This window comes from Melampsora larici-populina (genome assembly GCF_000204055.1).
Source record: "Melampsora larici-populina 98AG31 unplaced genomic scaffold MELLAscaffold_56, whole genome shotgun sequence".
Lineage (NCBI taxonomy): Eukaryota > Fungi > Basidiomycota > Pucciniomycetes > Pucciniales > Melampsoraceae > Melampsora > Melampsora laricis-populina.
In genome coordinates, this window is record NW_006768820.1 from 220,717 (window position 1) to 242,609 (window position 21,893).

At 43.7% G+C, this 21,893-nt stretch overlaps 3 protein-coding genes across 3 annotated transcripts; 1 reads left to right on the top strand and 2 right to left on the bottom strand.

Annotated features, from left to right (window-relative positions):
* Positions 1-11,044: 11,044 nt before the first annotated feature.
* MELLADRAFT_39614 (uncharacterized protein) lies at positions 11,045-12,204 on the bottom strand (the record flags this gene model as incomplete). Its single annotated transcript, XM_007416057.1, has 5 exons — positions 11,045-11,388; positions 11,456-11,517; positions 11,591-11,704; positions 11,785-11,997; positions 12,101-12,204. 5 exons carry the CDS (start codon positions 12,202-12,204, stop codon positions 11,045-11,047), a joined length of 837 nt encoding a protein of 278 aa, XP_007416119.1.
* Positions 12,205-12,458: 254 nt separating this feature from the next.
* Positions 12,459-13,734, top strand: MELLADRAFT_67644 (uncharacterized protein; the record flags this gene model as incomplete). The annotated part of the gene is made up of 5 exons (XM_007415998.1): positions 12,459-12,673; positions 12,740-12,801; positions 12,943-13,405; positions 13,500-13,587; positions 13,657-13,734. 5 exons carry the CDS (start codon positions 12,459-12,461, stop codon positions 13,732-13,734), a joined length of 906 nt encoding a protein of 301 aa, XP_007416060.1.
* Positions 13,735-17,543: 3,809 nt separating this feature from the next.
* MELLADRAFT_50335 (uncharacterized protein) lies at positions 17,544-21,054 on the bottom strand (the record flags this gene model as incomplete). The annotated part of the gene is made up of 11 exons (XM_007416056.1): positions 17,544-17,854; positions 17,933-18,064; positions 18,160-18,306; positions 18,386-18,646; positions 18,714-18,820; positions 18,897-18,915; positions 18,998-19,336; positions 19,457-19,729; positions 19,798-20,189; positions 20,257-20,459; positions 20,573-21,054. The coding sequence occupies 11 exons, from the start codon at positions 21,052-21,054 to the stop codon at positions 17,645-17,647; spliced, it is 2,565 nt and encodes an 854-aa protein (XP_007416118.1).
* Positions 21,055-21,893: the final 839 nt, after the last annotated feature.

Genomic DNA, 21,893 nt, shown 5'->3' on the forward strand with positions numbered 1-21,893 from the left:
AGCTTTTGAATGAACCAAAAATCGAGTTATTTGGAGCAGAATTGCCAAAGTTATTGAAGTTTTTAGACCACAAAATATTGTCTTCATACTCATGACCCAAATTTCAGGTATTGTTACATGTGAGTTTTTGATGATTTTCAGCGTTTATTGTTAGTACATAAACCAATATCTGTGTGTAAAATACAAAAAATACTCATCATGACGCCCCAACATCTAGGAACAAGGAGCATATTTTTTCAGATTTTTAGCTCTCTTCCTGTTGCCTCAGGACTTTTCTATGTCAGTAGTTTTCTTTACCGCCCGGTAAAGATTACATTTGGTGTAGTGTAGTTTACCCAGTGATTTTCCCAACGTTACTCACACTTTCGAATCAATAATCAGAGCTAATCCTAGAGCAACTATAAGCGGATCAAACATGACCTGGGCATTAGGAGCGGCAGATGTTGAACATAAGAGAGGAAATGTTAACGTACCTGAAGGATTATCTGCGATGGTGAAGAAGAAAGTTGATAAATCTAGTATCAAATGTTATTTTTGTAAGAAAAGGGGACATAAGGAGGAGGATTGCAGGACTCGCATCAAGGCTGAGAAGGACAAAGAGCGCACCGTGGCAGTGGCCTCTACTTCCGACACTCGAATTGTCGAACCACAATTCGCCGATCTCGATTTTTCTGGGTGTGTGGACGTCAGAAACATCATTGTTTCTCTGATACTGACATCGCACCTTCCATTATTGTTTTCGATACGGGGGCAACTCATCAAGTCTTTAATAATCGCACTTATTTCACCACATTACGCAACATCAAACCTCTTCCTGTGAAAATGGCAGATAATTCATCTTCATCTTTTATTACTGCTGTAGGAACTGTTAGAATATGCAATGTAGCGGACTCGTCAGAGTTCTTGAATGTTGAAAACGTTTATCTTTGTGAGAATTTGAGGCATAGCCTGCTGTCCGGTATTCAACTTGTTGAAGATGGAATTACCTTTCGAAACACACACAATGGAATCGATCTCTTGAAGAACAACTCCAGGGTGATGACGGCACAAAGGTCAGGTAGGAAATGGATTCTTCAAGCTATTCCCCATTCCGTGACCACAGCTGCTGTATTGGGTGACTTTATGCTATGGCATCGTCGCCCGGGTCATCCAAATGACCGCACTCTATCCAAGCTCATTTGAGATCAAGCATGTGTAGGATTACCGGAGAAGCTGACTAAGACTGTTGTATGTGAAGATTGTGCAATATCGAAATCGACAAAGACTTCGACTATCGGTCCATCACTCATCTCATATGATCAACCATTACAACTGGTAGTAGCCGACTTATGCGGCCCCTTCCCTGTCAAAACAGTTTCAGGATCCGAATATTCACTCGAAATCAGAGATGTTTACTCAACATTCATGAGAACGTACTTATTGAAGTCGAAGAGTGAAGCTGCAAATCACATCAAGATATTCATAGCAGAAGCTGAGCAGCGCACAGGAAAGAAAGTAATTCACTGGCGTACGGATGGGGGGGGGGAATTTCTGAACAATTCCCTTAAAACCTATTTTGCTGAGAAAGGTATAAAAACTCAAAATTCTTTACCCTATTTTCATGAGCAGAACGGGTCCATCGAACGTGCCAATCGGACAGTTCAGGGTGGTATGCGTGTATTACTCAGAGACTCTGGTCTACCACGTCGCTTCTGGGGCTTTGCTTTAACCACATCTACCGACCTTCATAACAAGACTCCTAACTCTAACACTGGTTCTAAAACTCCAACAGAACTATTCTTTGGATTCGCACCTCAAGTCGATCATTTAAGAATTTTCGGCAGCTGGGCCTTCGTTCACATTCCGGCGGAAAAACGCAAGAAACTCGACGACCGAGCATTGAAGTGCAGATTTGTCGGCTACCTTGAATCAAGCAAGGGATGGAGATTCTGGAATCCCTCAACTTATGAATTTCTCGACTCCGCTCATGCTAGGTGGCTCAACGAGAAGAATCCTCCTTTAACAACTACTGATGTCGAGGACTTTGCAGAAGGACCTTCGACACTTAACAACATCCTTCTATCAAAAGACAGCCTTCAAGCTCATGAAGAATTACGGAAACTCATTGAATCTTTGAGTGTCGACTACCTCCTCAATGATAAATCATTCACGGAAACAATTCGTGCTCAAGATATTGACATCCAATTACTTCAAGCAAAGGCTGTGGGGATTGCTTTGAAACTTCCAAGGAGTTATCAAGAAGCGGTTAATGGTGAACATAGTGGTGAATGGAGAGAAGCATGTAAAAGAGAAATAGAAGTTTTAAAAAGGTTAAATGTGTGGGAAGAAGTAGTGTTGCCAGAGGGGCAGAAGACTGTGTCGAGCAAGTGGGTATTTGCTGAGAAAACGGATGTGGATGGAAACGTGATTAAAAGGAAGGCACGGTTTGTTGTCAGAGGTTTTACTCAGAGGGAAGGAATTGATTTCTGGACACTTTTGCACCTACAGCTAGATTTACGTCATTAATGATAATTTTTTCAGTTACGGTCAATAAAGGGTGGTTTATCAGGGGATTCGATGTTGTGGCAGCGTACCCACACAGTCCTATCGACGAAGAAATCTATGTCCGGCCTGCAGAAGGTATTATTTTATCTGGACCAAACTTGGTGTTACTTCTCAAGAAAGCTCTTTATGGAACAAAACAGGCTGCAAGATGTTGGTGGAAACACTTCTCATCCGTACTTGCAGGCATGGGATGTAGGTACTGTGTCAACGATCAAAGCTTATACGTTCTGCATTACAAAGATGCTATCGCTCTTCTATGGATACACGTCGATGATGGAGTCATTTGCGGTTCATCCATGGAAATCATCTCATTCATTCGAGAATCTCTTCTCAAATCATTCCAAATCACTTGGAACGACAATTTGGAGCAAATCGTAGGGATCAAAATCAATTACTCGCAAGATGGAATTTTCTTATCTCAGCCTACCCTAACGTCAAACATCCTAGAAAAGTCTCTACGCCAATGATAGCCAATCTAAATCTAACTACTACGGACAAAAATACCCCTGGTCTCAACATTTCCTCTTACCTATCAATACTGGGATCATTATCTTATCTTGCTATCAGAACTAGACCTGATATGTCATTTGCTGTTAATTATTTAGCAAGGTTTTCATCAAGACAGAATGAAGATCATTGGTTGGCACTCAAACACTTACTCAGATATCTTAGCAGAACGAAAAATGAAGGAATACATTTCAGGAAAATGGTGTGTGGAGATAACTTAGTGACTTATTGTGATGCGAATTGGGGGGGGGGATTTTCAAGGTCAACTCACGGGTTTGTAGTTTATTTATTTGGTAATGTGATTTCATGGGCATCAAGGAGGCAGAGTTGTGTGGGTACGTCAACATGTCATGCAGAGTATATGGCACTGGGGGTAGCGGCAAGAGAATCTATATGGGTACAAAATTTATTGGAAGATATATTCAAAATGAGCTTCATCACGCCATTGAAATGCGACAACACGGCAGCAATCAAGGTGGCTCAAGACTTACATCTTACCAAACGATCACATGATGTAGCTCGGGAATTTCATTACGTAAATCAGCAAATCTTTGACGGTAATCTAAAGATAGAATGGGTAGACGGACCAAATCAGAAAGCTGATATTTTCACTAAATCTCTTGGTAACGTCGTTTTTCAAATGCACAAGAAAAACATCTGTATGAATTAATAATCGTAAACCTCTAAAAGGTTGAGGGGGGGGTGTTGAGGCTGGAATGGCGTGGCGCCGTAGATGGCGCGGCAACCAAGCCTAGCTCACCTGTTTTCGGTTTAGCCTGGATGGAAGGCTTAGGAATCTCAGGAACATGTTTCAGTTCAGACCGGTTTCATCTAGTCCTCTAGCGTATTGTTGTAACGCCTCGTCAAAACTTGTTTCATATAAATGTTCCACGTTCTTCTCTAAACTTGTGTCTCTTTCTATTGTCACAAATCTTTGTTTGTTTTGGTAGACTATCACTGACGCTAGTTCAATAGGTTAGAACCTTATTCCTCTCAATGCTATTGTCACAAATCTTTGTTTGTTTTGGTAGACTATCACTGACGCTAGTTCAATAGCATTGATCTTCCCGCTCTGTCCCTCTACACAAATAACGGAGGTTACCGAGAGAACAGTGGAAGAAATGAGAGAGGTAGAGGTTTAAGAAATAGATCTACGTCCCCATATCATAAGAAAGAACCTTATCAAAAGAAAGATTACACTGAGACTTATCGAAAGAAGGATTACGCTTGTGGAAGTGGTGGTGGTAGATTTGATAAAGGAAAGCAAGTTCATAGATCCACTCAGACAAAGTTGACCGTGAACCTAGACAATCAACTTCGAAAGATCAGCCAATGTGAGCCTCCAGAACTGTGAAATCTATAGATTGTTGTTCTCCTTTTAAAACTTTTGTAATTTGTAATTGGAATAGTGTTCTATGATGTGATGAAATGAAATCCTAATTTGTATTGTTTGAAAACAGTGACATTCCAAGAGCTAAAAGATTAACAGAGAGACAAACGGTGCCAACAACGGAAAGATCTCCAAAACTGCTGTGGCCAACAGAGGTTAAAAGTGTGATGAACATTAACAAACGGGAGAGTCAATTAAAATTATATAATTTATTCAAAAAATACGAGTATCTTCTGGATGGATCTAAAAATGGTTTTCACCAGGGGGTACCATATCACACGATAAAAGATATGAGGTACCATTGTCCACCAAATCATACACCAGCAAAAAATGCAAGAAATAAAATCCAACAAAACATCAAGAAGGAAGGATATGCCGGAAAGATGTTTGGTCCATTTACAAAAGAGGAGGTTTATCAAAGATTAGGATTCTTTTGAACAAGTCCTTTAGGAGCAGTTGAAAATGGAGATGGGTCCTTTAGACCAATAAACAATATGTTGTTTCCCCGGTTTGATAGTGAAATTGCGTCTGTAAGCTCATTTGTGAATAAAGAAGAGTTCGAGACAACATGGGACAATTCTAAGATAGTAGTGTTGTTCTCCAAAAGATCAAAGGAAGATGTTCAATTGGGGATTTTTGATTCGGAAGGAGCATATTGTCAGATCCCAACACACCCTTCACAATGGCTTTACCTGACAATGAAAGACTTTGAAGAAATGATATAAATAGATGTGATGATTAACTTTGGAGGAGTTGCTGGCTGTGGTTCGTTTGGTGGTCCCGCCAACAGATGGAAGGAGCTTATGAAAGCTATATTCAAATTATTGGCAGTCTTTAGATGGGTTGATGATAAATTAATGATCAAACTCAGAATTTACAAAACCGTGATGCAAGAAATAGTAGTAGCTAGTGAAATCTTAGGTGTCAAGACAAACAAAACAAAATACACTGAATTTGCTGATGAGCAAAAAATCTATAGGATTTATATGGAATTGTGTCAATAAGACAGTGACACTACCAGACAAGAAATTGCAAAAGAGCAAAAGAGAAATATATAAACTTTTGTTAAGGACGAATTGCTCGAAAAAGGAAATGCAGAAATTCAATGGCAAGTTGAGTCATCTGACTTTGATACTGCCACAAGTAAAATGATATTTGGTTGAAAGTTTTGCTTGGGAGGCTAAATGGAAGACACCAGGAAAGAGGACTATTCCAGAGAACATAAAAAAAGATTTGTACTACTGGAAAAGTTACTTAGCGAACTTGGGCCCAACCCAAATCATTCCTGAACACATCATCAAGAATGTTGGTTGGGTTGGGGACGTGTCAACTGAATATGGGATCGGTATTATTATGGATTGTACCTGGGCTCAATTTCAATGGCTGCCAGGTTGGAGTGAACCAGAAAGACGACCAAAGCAAAGCATTGCCTGGGCCAAAACAGTGGCCGTGCGGCTAGGCCATTTGATGCTAGCAAAGAAGATGGACCTGACCAACGGGACCGTGGCAGGATTCAAATTTTCCTGATTGAAAGACAACACCACGACAGAAGGTGCTGCCCAAAACAGGAAGTCTCGTGATTTTTGGGTAAACAGGGAATGGCAAGCCGTGCAAGACTTACTAGTCCAGCTAGACTGTGTCATCAATTTACTTAGGGTGACGTCGGCAGACAATGAAGCAGATAAGCTATCAAGAGGTCTCCACCCCTCAAAAGGGGTCGATAATCCAATGGAGATAGAGATCCCGTCAGATCTCTCTGGTTTGCTTGTCCAAGTGTTCCCTTCCCCACCATGTCCAACATGACTACAGCTAAATTAACATTACAACAAATCAGTCCTGGCGTACCTCACCCTCTTGACGCTGTGAGTGAAACGATCCTAGAACACAGATGGGCGCCATCCACCACACGACAATACGCAGCGGCTGTACAAAAAAAATTACCTTCATGGGTTGACATTTATTTCCCTTTCCAATGACAGCGTCGATCATCTATCACTTTGTTATTTGGGGCAGCAACACGGAACATGGACACTCAGTTCTCAGCAACACTATGAAACAATACCTGACGGGTCTTTGTATGTGGCACACGCTACACGCGGTACCCTTCCCGTCACTGGACCTTGACCAATTAAGATTTGCTCTCAAAGCAGTGAAGAAATGCAAAATCCCAACAATTAGGAGTACGGGAGCTGGTCTCACCCTCATGGACATTAACCTTCTTGTCTCAAAGCTTCCTGGAAATGCACTACCACAACTAACGCTCCAAGCAGTCCTGCTGGTCGGATTCTGGGGACTGCCTGGCTGGGAGAGTTGACGCTCCACAATGACCATCCAGACGTCTTCATCAGGCGGAAAGACGCAAAATTCTCTTCCGACTTCAAGCGAGCAACAATATGTCTACGATTAGCAAAAACAGCAGCACATAATGAGCTTCAGTTCCTTTGACATGAACAACAGCCAAACTACCTCGACCCCGTCAAAGCAGTAAGGGACATAGTGACACTTACTAGCGGGAGCCCAAACAATCCTTTGTTTTGTGGGGTCTTACACAATCAGCCCATGAGACGGACTACTGTCATGTCTTTTCGGCGCTGATATCAACCATCCGGCAATGAATACTGGTCCGGACACAGCTTGAGGATTGGAGGTGCTTCATTAAGAGTGAGCCAGGGTTGTTCAATAAAATCACTTGAGCGGGCAGGCCGCTTGCGTTCTTCAACTTACAAATTGTATGTTAGAAAGTATAGTTATCGTATACGTACTGAGACCTCCTTGCTAGCTTGTTCCCTGAACCATTTGTCGTAGTATTGAATACGTGCTGCTGCTTTGTGCCAATGCTTAAACTTGTCATTGTAATGAGGAGGTTTTCCTATGCCAGTAATTATCTTTGTGCCAGATGGTGCGTGTTTTGGGTGGCAGTGAGCTTGCCTCAATGAGATTGGGCTTCGAGCCCCTTCGCCGGGTCTTGGCTCATTTGAGCCTTCCCTCTCTGCAGATGGGTTTGAAGGGGCTCTTTCTCCCAGTCTCTTTGTGCGACTCCACTTTCAGGATGCCTCTTGGTGTGCTAGAATTCTGTTGCGAGTTCACAAAGCCCTGAAAGTGAGGTCCTAGGTTTCCACCCAAAACAGCTGGCCTCACTGCTGACCTTTCAGCAGCAAGTCCAGCTACACATGCCAAACCTACTAAGGAGACGGATAAGGCTGCCCATGCAGTGCTTATCCACACTATCTTCCTCCACGCCAGAAGACAAGAATGGATTCAAGGAAGGTATTACTATGCATGTTCTGCAACTGGCTATGTACAGGTGATTCTCTTTTCAGGGAAGTAGAGGAGGATTGACTTTGAGTTGAGTGATTAAGACCGTATTCACTAAATTCTTTCCTTGATTTCTCTCCTCACTTGGTACAGATTTGAGTCTTTTTGTCATGATACTTAAACTTGTCACTGTGATCAACATGACATTATATTGAATCCTGATCTGTGATGATGTAGCAGTAGATTTTCTTCAATTTGATTGGTCAATGGAATTTGCCAATTGGTGACACATTCCACAGTTTGATTTGACCAACATGAACAAATGTCAAAATATGAGAAACAGACTGATAGTTTCTTTTCTCTTACCCGCTCAAAACTTACAATCATATTGTTCCCAAATTAGATGAAATGCCTCCACACTTGGTCCCCAAAATGAAAATAGGGGTATTAGGAAGATGAGGAGTTTGATTTTGATCAATTTGATCAGATATTTGACGGGATAATTGGCTGGAATTCTGTCTTTTTCTGGGCATAGATGTTGGTATTTTGGATTGCATCTTTTGAAAACCTATGGAAAACATTGATAGAAGTGATGAGTGTATCTGCAAAAATACCTCATTAATTCAGATAGTGATTTGAAGGTCATAATATTGATGAAGTTGAGATTGATCAGCTTGATTTGAATGTTGTAGCAAATAATGGTGGCGTTTATATACAACTTGCCTTCTATTATTGCCACTTTTCTTGCAATTTGGCCAATGTAAACTTAGGCAGGAACACAAGGAAACTCCATTGTTGCAATGGACATGGTGTGGAATCAAAGATACAGCAATTCAAAATTGGTTTTCATCAAAAACTGTCCTTGGCTTTCCCTTTTTTGGCTACTGGGATGGCAGGCGCATCAGTGAGGACCACCATCTGCTTCTCCTTTTTTCTTTGCCCTTTCTCCATTTGTTTGTCCTTTAGACATTGACCTGCAAGACTCTCCTTCTGCAGATGATCACTCAATGGAGGAGCCATGGCTGTAGATTGAGTTTGCGAGGGTTCAGGGGGCGAGAGAATCCAGTTAGAGGTATACAACCTACACCGGGTTGTTGTTGATGCTGATAGATCTCCTCTGGCTTATTAGAGGTAGGTAAGTCAGATCAAGGTGAAGCAAGGGGTAAAACGCTAGTAGGACTAAGATGAAGGTTCTGTAATCAATGATTGTGAAGAGAGTGAGTAAAAGTCGAATAAATGAGGGACGATTAAGTAGGTAAACCTATGCCTTTTCCACTTGACTCAAAATCTAATTGTGATCCACCCTCTTCGCCTTCCTAGACTTCACAATCCGCTTGTAAAAGTTCAGCAAATTGATTTTCAGAAAGAGTCAGTTTAAACATAAGAGGTTGAGGTGATTGAGAATTGTTAGTTGAAATTGGTGGGAGTGGTAGATTGAGAAAGTGAGGTAGGGGAAGTTGATTGGTAGGTGATGTGGCCAACATGATGAGTTGTTGTTGTTATGAGTTGATATGATGAGTTGATATGAATGATATGATTATAGTCATGATGAGTTGTTATTCTTGATGAGTTGTTGGAGCTGAAGAGTAAATTAGAGTCCGTTTGGTTGCCTCCGACCTCGCAGGTTGACCCAGCCAAAATCTCAGGTGTACGCTTTGAGGCAGTTTGAAGCGTACACTTGAAGTTCTGCTGTTTGGTACAGACACCATGGGCAACCTTTGAGGAGTCTACCTTGGGGTCAGCCAGCCAAATTTGTCAACCTGCCAGGTTGGACGTTTTGGTCAAATCTTGCAGGTTGACCTGGCTAGTCCCATAGATCTGAAACCACGAGCTTGGGTATGTACATGGCGAAAAAATTGCACTGAAAAACTTGGAAAAGAATCATTCATAAGTTCCCTTTGGTTCAACTCGCTATGCCTCCTAAAACGACACAAAAGAAAGATCAAGGATTGTGATCCTCTCACCTTGACCTCAATTGCGAAGCAAAGCAAAGCAAGAAAACAGTGTGGAGTGGATGCACTGAGTGAATTTGGGGATAAAATTGTCTCGAGCTTGAACTCGACAATCGAAGCACCCCGCTCAACAGTGGACTCAATCAGCCTCAATGCAATAGCAAAGATAGAGAGTGATGATAACATTGATGCATTGATGAAGGCCAGGATAATCACAAGTTTGTCAAAAAAGTTTGAATGTTTGTTTTTTTCAAAGATGATTGATCATTGTTTTTTCAATCCAAGAGAAGACGGATGAGTTGGTTTTTTGCAGCTTTGAGTGATGTTGCACCGAACACATTCTCCGCGGGTACATGCCTTGAGGCAGACATGGTCTGCCTGCGGATCCGCAGGTAGACGCCTCGCAAGTCCACACCTGCAAGGTTGGAGGCAACCAAACGGACCCATAGCTCTCTTCAAAGCAAACCATTTCCAGATCCAAAATCTGGTGGAGATCACATTAGCCAATGCAACATCAAGTTCAAAATGGTTTACAGGCGTGGGTTGTAGCCTTGGCTTCAGTTTGTGGAAAGACTGGAGTGTCAGAGAGTAGTGGCATGTGGAGATGAAGATAGAGATATCAGGCCAGCAATAGCATTATGAATGTACCACAAGAATGAGCAGTGGCATAGCATCAAACACATAATTGATGTGGTCTGCCAAGGGAGAAGAAAGTGGCATGGCCTTAAATAATAATCATTCAAGTATCATAGCAACATGAGCATGGTGATTTTTTTCACACTAACATACTTTTCTTTATTATTATAAGGGATACTGCTATCCTATAGCTTAGTACTGCTGTACTATAGTAGTACTGCTGTACTATAGCACAGGTATAGTATAGTGGCACACTTGATATTTACAGGTCTAGAACAGGTCTGGAATTTTCCCTGGCTCCTGATCCCACAAGGCACCAGGTGCAGAGCTTGGCTTGAGGGTGGTGTGTGGTGGCGCAAAGAAAACAGATGGGTGCACCTGAGACAATTTGAAGGTGTGAGAGGGCTGGAAACCCTGGACATTGCATGGATAAGTTTCAAGGGTGCACTCACCTCCATTCAGGAGTATGCACCCCCTTTGACACACCCACACCTGACATGTACTGAGGCACTAAAACTGTGGCACGTCCACAATTTGGCCCACAGGTACTTCAAGTGTGGATGTATAATGCCTGAGTTTGTACTCACAAGAGTATTTGGAGGATCTAGTATGAGCATAGGTAAGAACTGTCCAAGTACTGGGTAGGCATCACTCAAGTCCCACAGTCAGTCAAGCCTCTCCACAATCAACAAAACTGTGATTGATGTACTAGACTTGTCAATTTTTTTTGCTGATATGAGGGACATTTTGAAATAACTACTCATAGCAAGAGACCAGCCCCTGCCCCACTCTCCCACCATTGATCCTTGATCAAGTCTTCATGTACAAGTATGACCTGACTTTCTTCTACCATATCCTCGGCTTTTGTTTTACTATCCACTGGGGGAGGATCTGTGACAGTCTTGGCTCTTGACCACAGCAAAATTGACCCTTTTTTGGAAATTTCGGGTTCGCCATTGTAGTTAATCTGAAACTTATCAAAAAGGATGCTGTGCTTGTCGCGTGATAACGTTCCTTTGAGTGAAGCGTGGGCTTCGGTGTGCGTTTGTTTTCCGCGCTGAACAAGCGCCCAAAAAGTAGTGTTGTAGAGATTATTGATGTGCGCTTCGAGTGAAAATGCAAGGTTGATCAACTGGTGGAGTGTCTAAAGTTGAATTCAGACATCGCTTACCATCCACTTGCCGCCACTTAAAATAGTCCCGTAGTTGCTGATCGGTTACATATTGGATGATTCTACATATCAAGAAGCGATCAACGTTAGCTCTCATGAGTGAAGCCTCATCAGTTAGGCGGCTTTCAGGCGAACCTTCCATCAAAGGTGGGTAGGTTATGCAATTCCAGAGGGCTTTCCGGAAAGTATTGAGGCCAGAGGTAAATATATGCAGCCGTAAATGTCGACAACACGGTCGTCAAGAGCTTGCTATGGCATTTGTAGACAATAAGTGGCGAAGCTGGGGATCAATCATTTACCCCATAGCTGAGAATGACGAGTGTACTTACCTGGCTCGACGGTTATAGGCATCACATCCTCGACTGAACGCAAAGCTGTACTCATCACTCTGACCATAAGCCAAGAATATACCTCCGCCATTGCCTTTCCGCCCGCGCACGCCTTTGCCAAGATCGGACTCCACCACACGTTTGGCCGCTTCATTCATGAGCGACAACGCTCGTTGGTCGTTCGGCTTCTCGAAAGCGTGGGCGCTCGAAAATCTGCATGTCAAACGGGAAAATGGAAGGAGGGCTATAGCGATCAATAAATAGAGGGTAGATTGATGTCTCGAAGTTGTCCGCCGCGGCGTTGGAGAAAGCAAACTTTGTGAACCCCTTCCCATCTAATCTGATGACTGCAAAGGTCTGCGGAAGTAATCGATCGTCGAGCTCAGATAAGCGGACATAACCAAATTTGGAGTTCGCCATTCGAGATGTGAGGCCAAGCAAGTTCTTGTAGCCTCAGGCAGTTGAAGTTGTTGACGCTGGTGAACCTTCGCATTATTTCGTTCCAAACTTGAAAAAATTGAGATCCCAATTCCGGTCTAGGCTGAGGTCGAAGATCTGGCCCCGTCTAGCACCCGACGAGCCCGTGAACCCAGGGAACGCACCCACCAGTGATCAACACCCGCACTCGGAAAGTAAATAAATTGGGTCTGACTTTGCGCACACCACCCCCAACAATGCCCACAGAATCTCATTCCACTTCCTCAGGCAGAAGAAAGGACAGCAGCAGCTCGCCTCGAACTAAGAGACGTGGTCATCATGCCTCATCCAACAACATCGAACCAATCCACCCTCAAGATGACTTTTACTTAAAATCTGCCGAGTTCAGACTATGGCTGAAGGAAGAAAAGAACAAATACATCGATCAGATTGATACTGATAAAGCGCGAACGTGAGTGAAGCAAATCGTTATCAGCCCATCCTTTGATAAAATCTGAATCCCCTTCGAATCACATAGATATTTTGCCAAATTTGCTCGACATTGGAACCGAGGGAAGCTTGATTCGATATATTATGAGTGTAAGCAATGCCATGTTCGTCATCATGAGAATTAGCATAACTGACGAGAGAGACCTGTGGACATCTTAAAAATGGCTACGCTTATTGCCCAAGGGCATAATGTTCGGGTGTGTATACGTTGCACTTAATCGATGATCAAAGTGCCCATTCATCTAAGGGCATCTACCACCGCTAGTTCATCACACACCTGGTCTTTTCAAGAACGTTCGACTCTAGAAAGGGAAAAGGCACAAAATGCTCGACACGAAGCCGTAGCTGGGCCGCTCAATCCAGCTCCAATGAGCCAGAAGCCGTTGATTGGCCCACCTCGTCCTCCTCAGATGGTCCCCGCGTCGACTTCCACCGCTCGTGTTCAACATCGCTCAGAAGAAGACGGCCAACAATCTTCTTCATCGTTACAAAGAAGAGCTGACGCTAAACGCAAAAGGAACGATGAACGGGAGGAAGAACGTAGTAATCGAGCCACAGGTAAAGATAGATTACTTGAGAAGAAGAGGGAGAAAAGGGAGGGAAACACAAACTACCAACGTGAACAAGAAGACAGGACAGCTGTTGATCTCGACGATCGAACCATGTTTGGCACCGACTCTTCATTCCAAGCTGCGTATGTCATATCTTCTTTTGACATACTCGTCTGTATAAGTTGCGATGACTGTCTAAAACGCTACAATGCCATTGTTTTACTTCGGATTGTGTAGTGTTCGAGAGAGAGATCGTGCTGCAGCCAGACGCAACAAAACAAATTTTAAACAAGAGAAACAAATGATCCAAGACCAAAAGATTGCTGTGAGTGTTTTTTCCTGACCATCGATCACTTCACCTCGCTCGTTTTCCGATCTCATTCACTTTGAACAGGTCATGAGATCGAAAGAGGATGATACAATGGCAATGCTAAGAGCCCTTGCAGACTCGAAGTTCAAGCCATCGGCTTAATGTATTAATCACACCCTCGCCCTCGCAGGTTTCCAGCGTACCTGGATGACACGCTATTTAGAAACAATTTATCTTTCTTTGATGTCTCATTGTCCGATTTGTATTACAATGACACATGTGTGTAGTATCTTCAGATGGCACATGTTCTCGATCATATTGTTCATTTGAACTTAGAGCATCTCCAACGCAGACCTGCAAACGTAACGTTTCAGACATACACGTAAGGTGTATTTTACGTTTGCAGGTCTAGGTCACAAATCGACCATCCAGCGCGGTCTGGAAACGTAACAGCTCACCATCTGTGTGAGCCTCAATATCCAGCAAACCCTGTTTCACATGGTCAGAGCATCCCCAACGCGCCGGGAACTGGAAACCTGGTACAGGTGTCACAAATGACACTTGGACACCTGTATTTCAGCTTCAGCTTCAGTAGGCAGCACCGCGCAAGCTGAATAAAAGATTTGGTTTTCTACCCCTGTCTAAGGATAGGACACGATCAGATCAATCGCATGGATTGGCCGCTTGATCTGATCGAGGTTGTGGTAATTTGTGCTTCAAGCTTTGAGATAGGACACGAAGGAACGAAAGAGGCGAGTTTCGTGGTCTCAACGTGTCCAAATCGTGAGAAATCACGTTTTCCGAGGTTTCCGGCTCAGCTAGAAACAATTGGAACAAACCGTATGTATTCCAGCTGGCGGAATAAACGAAGTCGCACCCATGGCCAACTGTGCGACCTTTTACTCGCGCTGGAGGCTGTTTTTCGGAAAATCTTTGCAAACATAATTTTGACATTACGTTTCTGTCAGAAATGCTAGGTAAACCCTATGTAAAGGTTACGTTTCCGGCGGCGCGTTGGGGATGCTCTCCACAGTGTCATCTGAAATTGCGCCGGACGTCCGGTGAGCTCCTTTTGCAGCAGTCGTCCGTCAATAATGCATAGTTTTTCGCCGATTTTTATCAACTCAGCCCTCTAGCGACGTCGCTCAGGACTTGATCAACTCAAGCATGAGTTTTCGTGCTTGAGCTGGACTCTCTGAGTCACTGAGCATTTTCGATGTCTGACTCCCACAGATATCAATTGTTATTGTCAACTTAGTTTTTACGGGTCGCCATCCAGAGCTGGACGATAGCAATGACAAAATCTGTCAGCCGGGCCGGCTCAAGTTTTTATCGTTCATACACTCATGTCTGCCGGCGACCAGTCGCACAAAGCCCATGAAAGTATGGCTTCCACAACCTTTCCCGCGTTGAATCGCGTATGATGTCCACTCACCTGACATACCCACTATGCATATGGTGATAAACAATTTCGAATTTCACGAGTATCGCGCCAAGCCTCCATCCATCCACAAAATTGAGCTGTGAAGGTGTACCCATAACCAACTTGAACCAAGCCTGACAAGTCATGCTCACACTCATCATCTTTGCTCCACTCACGATTGTCGCACTGAAGACCCAGTATCATCTTCTGAGACCAAATTTCCCGACAATCTCAGAATGCTTTCTTCAAAGGCAAGGACGCTCACTGTGGGAGAGATCAAGGTTCTTTGATTTGCCTTCTGAGACGAGTCTTTCAACTGAGTTATGTGGTGCCCTCCTTTCCTCGGGACCTTTATTTGTGGTTCACAAAGCTTATAGATTGTTTGCCTTTTGGGACAGCCCAATTTCTTTCTTCACATGTCAACTGCCGCACTATACGGTAAGCTGCACTGCTCTCAACTAACACGTGCAAAACAATTTGGACAACTCGGCAGGAGGATCTTTTGAAAATTATTTGACAAGGTTGTAATAGGTGATGTTGTATTTATATATCTTGATCTCTAGAACAACAATCAAGTGATTGGTCAGTTTGAAATCGATTTCTTGTGAAATGATATGGGTTGAAAATTACGCACATCTGCTAAATCATTTCTTAAATTTGTGCAATTGCTTGATTTAATTTATCAAAAAGACCATCCCGAAGTCCAATCTCAAGTACCTGACCTCTAGCTGCCAGTGCCTAAAGAACCGGGACAAACTCTTTCGAAGTAGATCTTTTTTCTTCTGAAATTAAATCAAAGACTCAACTTGTTTATTTAAGAAGAAACAATTATAATTTTATGACCAATTAATCCTAATGTATTACATATTTCTACACAGCTTAATAAAAATCATACTCGTCATTTCAAATTCCATCCTGATAAAATTGATGATGTACCCAAGTTTTGATTGATTTGATTCCATAAGATTTTGATTTTTTATCCGGTTTTGAGTGATCTCGTATTGGAGTTTACTGTTTGGCTTGACCTTTTTCCGAATCTAAAAGACCATTGCAAGAATGCTGGGAGCAACTGGCGTATCGGTCGAGATAGATTGTGGTGGTGAGGGAGAATCGTTTTGGATCTACTTCTCCCGAGAGCCTGCAACCAGCTCTTATCTCACGGGGGTTTCAGGGCGCATGTTGTGCGAGTGAAGTTGATTGTGAAAGTGATTCGGAGAGCTTTCACGGAAGGGTGAAATTCTGGGGAAATGGGCAAGTGCGTGGCACTGGCAGTATTGCCAGTAATCTCCCGAAGGCCGGGTGCTCCCATCTCTTTGACGGTCGGGTTGTCATTTTTTGGAAGAAGAGGGCCGGGTTGCAGGGATACTTACCCTTACATATGTACCTACCTGCATCCAGTGGCTAGGACTGTTCAAAGGAGAGTGAGGTCTATGGCTGGTGTTGAGCAGCTCGCACTCAGCCCGCTGTGCCCTGGTCATCCTCAGATGATGATCAGAGCTCTGAGTAAATACATAAAGGATGGGCTCGCCTTCCCAGGCTCAATCTCATCTGCGCAGGAGCGCAGGGGCGGGCGCGTTTTTGCGGAAAACACAAAAAAATCGGACTTTTTGTGAACTTCAAAGCTCACCGGACGTCCGGCGCATTTTCAGATGACACTGTGTCTCAGTACTTGAAATATGAAGTACCAACCGAATATTTGCAGCAAACTGTATTGTCCCAGTATTGGACGTACATTTGGCACATGTGGTGATAAAGTCACCACATGTGTCCTATTTTCTCGTTGTCCAACCAATTGATGGCTATTTGGTGGCTGGATTGGGTGAGGGTTTGGCAACTTGGGCAGCTCAAAACGACTCAAAAATTTATACCGATTTGCGCGTTGGATGGAACGAAGCTGGATATAAAATACAGCTGTCAAAGTTTTTCCAGCAAGCTTTTTTTGGCTCTGTATTCGGTTTACAGATCAGGTCCGCGGTGGAGATGCTCTTATGCAAAGTTCAATCTTGTCCGCGTCCATCTGTGGGACAATCTTAGTGGTCAAGCCTTTAAAGTCACAGGACTTATTCAAAGTCTTTGTTGTTTTATCTACAGCATTGCCTGATGCTGATACATACTCCTGAACTGGTGCAATTTGCTCTAAGCCGAACTTGGGAAGTGACGCGTTGCCTCGATCTATAGGTCTAAACTTCAATCTCTGGTACGAAGTCCATAGTTGACTAGGCCTGTAAACTTTGAAGCTCAACTCCACCTACATGTGGCCGAGCATTCATGATGACCATTTCCAATCTCTGCGCGGTCTGGTAGCGAGAACTAAGGATCATTGAAAGCCAGTCCAGGAGTTCAAAGGCAAAAAATAGCTTGTAAGTAGACAAAGATAGGATTACGCATTTTGTTCCGAAGAGCTTAGCCATCATTGGACCATCTGCCATCCTGATGATAGATACTAACAATTCTGGTATATACAACTTAGAATATCAACTGCTAGCTCCCAAGTGCGTCAAAGGAAAACCTGGCCAGAGAATGTACAACAATTCCTCAAGATAGGTATATGGATGAAGAAGCACTCCAGTTTCAGACGAAACAGACATTAAGCCGGGTATACATTATGAGTATATATATTGGATCATGCAGCACGGGGTTATACGTGTGTCAAGCGAAGAAGTATTGAGATTTCAATACGGCAGCAATCTCTAGATCTCCTTTGGGTGGTAAAGGTGGAATCAAACTAGCTAAATCAACATATCTCTTCTCCTGACTCATGATTTTGTCAACCTCCACACCCATATATTTTAAATCGCTCAACATCTTGGCACTCAAAGAACTCCGAGGGATCTTGTAGCCGCTATATCGATGTAAGGTCTGTTGGAGGATGAAAAGCATCAGAATTTTTCCATCGCTCTGAACTGACGTTCAGACTGAATGGTGTGGTTTTCTCACCTCTTGTGCCAAGTTTTCTAGAATTTTGGCCGTGTGAAGCCGCACAAACGCTTCCCTGAGTTTGACATTCATGACGTCCACATCTGCTGCATGAGTCCAGTAGGAGTCGTGTACGGAGGCAAAGGTAATGTCCTGTGTAGCCCAGGATTATTGCACAACATTTTACTATAAGTTTGGCGAAGAACTCAAGGCGAGATGAGCCATGTGTGGGAACATCATCCACATACCTTACAAGCAAGTGCTGTGAGCATCATGTGCGTTGCATCCAATGAATGAATGAAGTTAGGCGGAAAAGCCGAAGCCTGACCTCTAGAATCAGCCTGTGCAGGCTCAAACGGATCTGCGATGTAGACGGTCTGTAGTACAGTCGATATCTGAATATGGTGAAGACCGGTATATCAGTGCCTTTCGGCGCGTTAAACGATATCAAACCTGGCATAGTCGTGGGCGTACCTGGGTTCGATTCTGTGCTCGATACGGTTGACAGACCACTAGGCCTAGTGGAGTTGTCCATGTCATACTTGTCATTAACTCGGTCTCATCTTGTGCCTTCTGCGCATTAGCACTAATTGATTGTCCCGGAACGTCCACCTTTGTCATCAACAAGGATGCTCTTTCGGGTGGAATAGATTTTGCTACAAGACGAGCTACGTATGTAAGCCATCGCTGTATGGCGACGGCCCCACGAAATACTTCGCCAATGGATCGCAAGACCTGTCATGCACTAAATTCAGCATCGAACTTCTCATGATTGAGCCGTCGACGCAAACTCCAGGCTCACCAACGTTGCGACATATGCAGCCGATATGTATAAGTTGGGAACCGGTATAACACCTAAGTCTTTGAGTTGTCTCCGGATTTGTTCCCGAGCTCCAACAAATGTAACCCCTGCATCGAAAATGAAGAACCATTCACATTAGACTTCGCGAAATCGGAATGGCGAGGGCTTGAAACACATGCATACCATAGACTGTGGTCATCACCTGCATGAAAACCAAGACAAGTCATTATCATTGTTGAAAAACACGTTTTTGAACTCAAATCAAAGTCAAGCGGAAGACTAACGGTTTGTTTGACAACCTTTCTTTTGATATGACCTTTCAAGGCTTTAGCAATGTCATGTCCATTCTCAGCGTCCTGGTTAACCAGTTTGTTTACTTCGGTGGCTACCTTGCTGTAAACGTCGCCGGGACGAATACCAGGGATCAAGTTCACTTCACGACCCCCTTCAACATCTCCACCTAGTGCAGCATAATGTTGTAAACCATTGCAACTACCATCCTGATGAACAGGAAGACGCGATTTATACTTTGTTGGGTCATCGGAGCGCAAAGCTTCAGTAAGTTCGATACAAGCCGCCAGAGTTTGCCAAGGATCTTCAGATTTGAGCCACCATCCTGGGCCCTGAGAACAAAAATGTCGACTTTCAGAATTGACATGATAACAGTGCGGAGCTCAAGATGCAGCAAATGCTCGTATGGATTGGGAAATCAGGAGATATTTTGTAAAAGTCACAAGACTTACGTCCAATGGATGATCCGCCGAATCGTTGATGTCTTTTAAATGTCCTTCAGTAAATGCCAATCGCTCATCCAAACTTGCCTTGTCATACCCAGCCTTATTTGCGAGATGTACTTTGAGCCAAAATAATCCCCTCTCCCCTAGTTCCTTTCTCTCAGCAAATGTCAATAATCCTCGGGAGATGTCGTCACCAATGTGATTCAAGTTGGCTGGAAGTGGATACGCCCTACCACGAAAATCTACATTATGAGGAAAGTAGAATGTTTCATTTAAATACTAGTGCCAAAGAACTCTTCGTCAATACTATGCATATGATTTGGTTCAAATTGAGATGTTGCGCTTACAGCTCGTGCGATCTCGAGTTGATAGTTCACTGAACACCGCTGTCCATAAGCACTCCTTCGAGTAGCCAACAGGCTGCGGTAGATTTCCTTTCGCTCGCCTTCCATTCGAGGACTTTCTTGCGATCCGTCTTCCAGGGGATCGTTCTTCAGTAGCTCGGATTGAAGGTCGGATACATCAAGGTTAAGATGCGGATCACGGACCGGGATTCCGGCCAACTCTTTTCCAGAATTCCATACTACTGCCATGACATCAAAGACAGGCCGGTTGATGGCCCAAGCTGTTTGACCCAGCTTATCCAGTGCTTGAAATATGTCATCCAAGCCATTTAATCGGTGGGCCTCCATGACATGTAGGTGTTGCTCCGGCGAGTCCTTCGTTCGCATGAATGGTGCTGAGAAGGGTACACCGTAAGCATTGGCTAGAGTGACGCAAGGCAATCAAAACACATATCGACTCACCTGCATGGACAAGGTATGCCCCATTCTTCGGACTAGTCCAAGGCAATGGGGGCGATATCATTGGTAAGTATCTTGGATGCAAAGTGACGTTGGCAGGGTCTCGATCCAGCCTTTCGGCAACAGCTTCATTGAGTTTTGTCACTCCAACTCGTTTGCCATCAAAGTATTGAGTCGTTTGATAGAATGCGGGCTGTTCTTCCTTGCTATCCAAAGTTAAATGTACATCGTCACTCACAATAGTCAGTATACGAAGCAGCCTACTAGAGTCGACGCACAATTTCAAAGCCAGATGAAATTGGTAGTATCAGTCACTGACTAAATCGATCCATCAGGCATTACTTGAGATCTAGTGATTTTCGCTGTCTGTAAGAGACCCTTCATCAACATAGCTCCAACTTTTGCTCTTTGATTGATGGTCCAATCCGTGTGTTCACCCTGAACAGCGGCTAGATCACCAGCATATTTTCCAATTTCACGTTTCCAAAGTTGCCTGACGATTTTGTCTAAGCTTTTGGGTACATCTCCAACTTCTGGCTGAGAAGACTTGATAGTATGAAGCAGCTTCTTGTTCAGTTCGGGTATGGATTTCACAGATTGGGCATACCACTCGTTTTCAATCGATTTTCCCATGGCGATAAATAAGCCAATAGACTTTGCGCCGTCTGTGATGGTGCTGTTCGTCATCTCTCGGATCACTTCGACAACTGCGACCTTGGCGAGTAATGAGTTGTCTAGAACCCGACGAAAATTGATGTCAAATGCTGATTGTGGGCCCGTGCTTTTCAACGCTGCATCCATATCGCACTGATCAAACCACTTGACTAGATCTTGCCACCACCGCCACATCCATGCTTGTAAGATCTTTCCGCCGTCGCCGTTGCTTAGACCCACGCCTCGGCTTCGTACCTCTTTCAACCCTTCAAACCACTCTGCTTGAGCAGAATCGTAGCCAGAGTACTCCAACACCATCTGACGATCATATTTGCTTGAAAAAGCCGCAGCAGAAGATTCGGGTATGGTGGATACATTGGACAATAGATGACTCAGTCTCATGGGTATCATTCTTTCTGCTGACGGATCGTCGCGCTTCGCCGGCTTGAAAAGAATGATAATGTTAAGGGACTTATATAAATTGTGAGAGGCTGGATTGGGCAGAAATTTATACTCACTTTCCTCACAGGACTCAACTCAGAAGGCGGCGTGAGTGAAGACTCTTTGAAGGTGGATTGTGTGACATTCTGGTTCTGAAGAGAGTCTTTCCATAAGGCTTCGACATGCGCGAGTTCAGCTAACACATCATCACGGTTGGCACTAGTAGCTGCCCTTCTGATGAGCGCAAGCGCCTCGTGCTTTTCGAGCGGTCCGAAAAACGACTTCGTGTGTGATGTAGAAAACGTGATTGAGTTGAGAATATTTAGAAGGGTGGGCGCCTGGCTAAAGGAATTCATAGGAACATATTCATTTGATAATGAATGCGGTAATATCCAAGGCATGTAATCGAGAGCGGTATGTGAAGGTTCCTGTAGACTGGAGATACATGAGTGTCGTGGTATGATTAGATCGTAACAAATCATAGTGAGTCAGTGAACCGATGAGAATCAAGAACGTAAGTTGAACGAGCTCTTCAGCGTACCAGA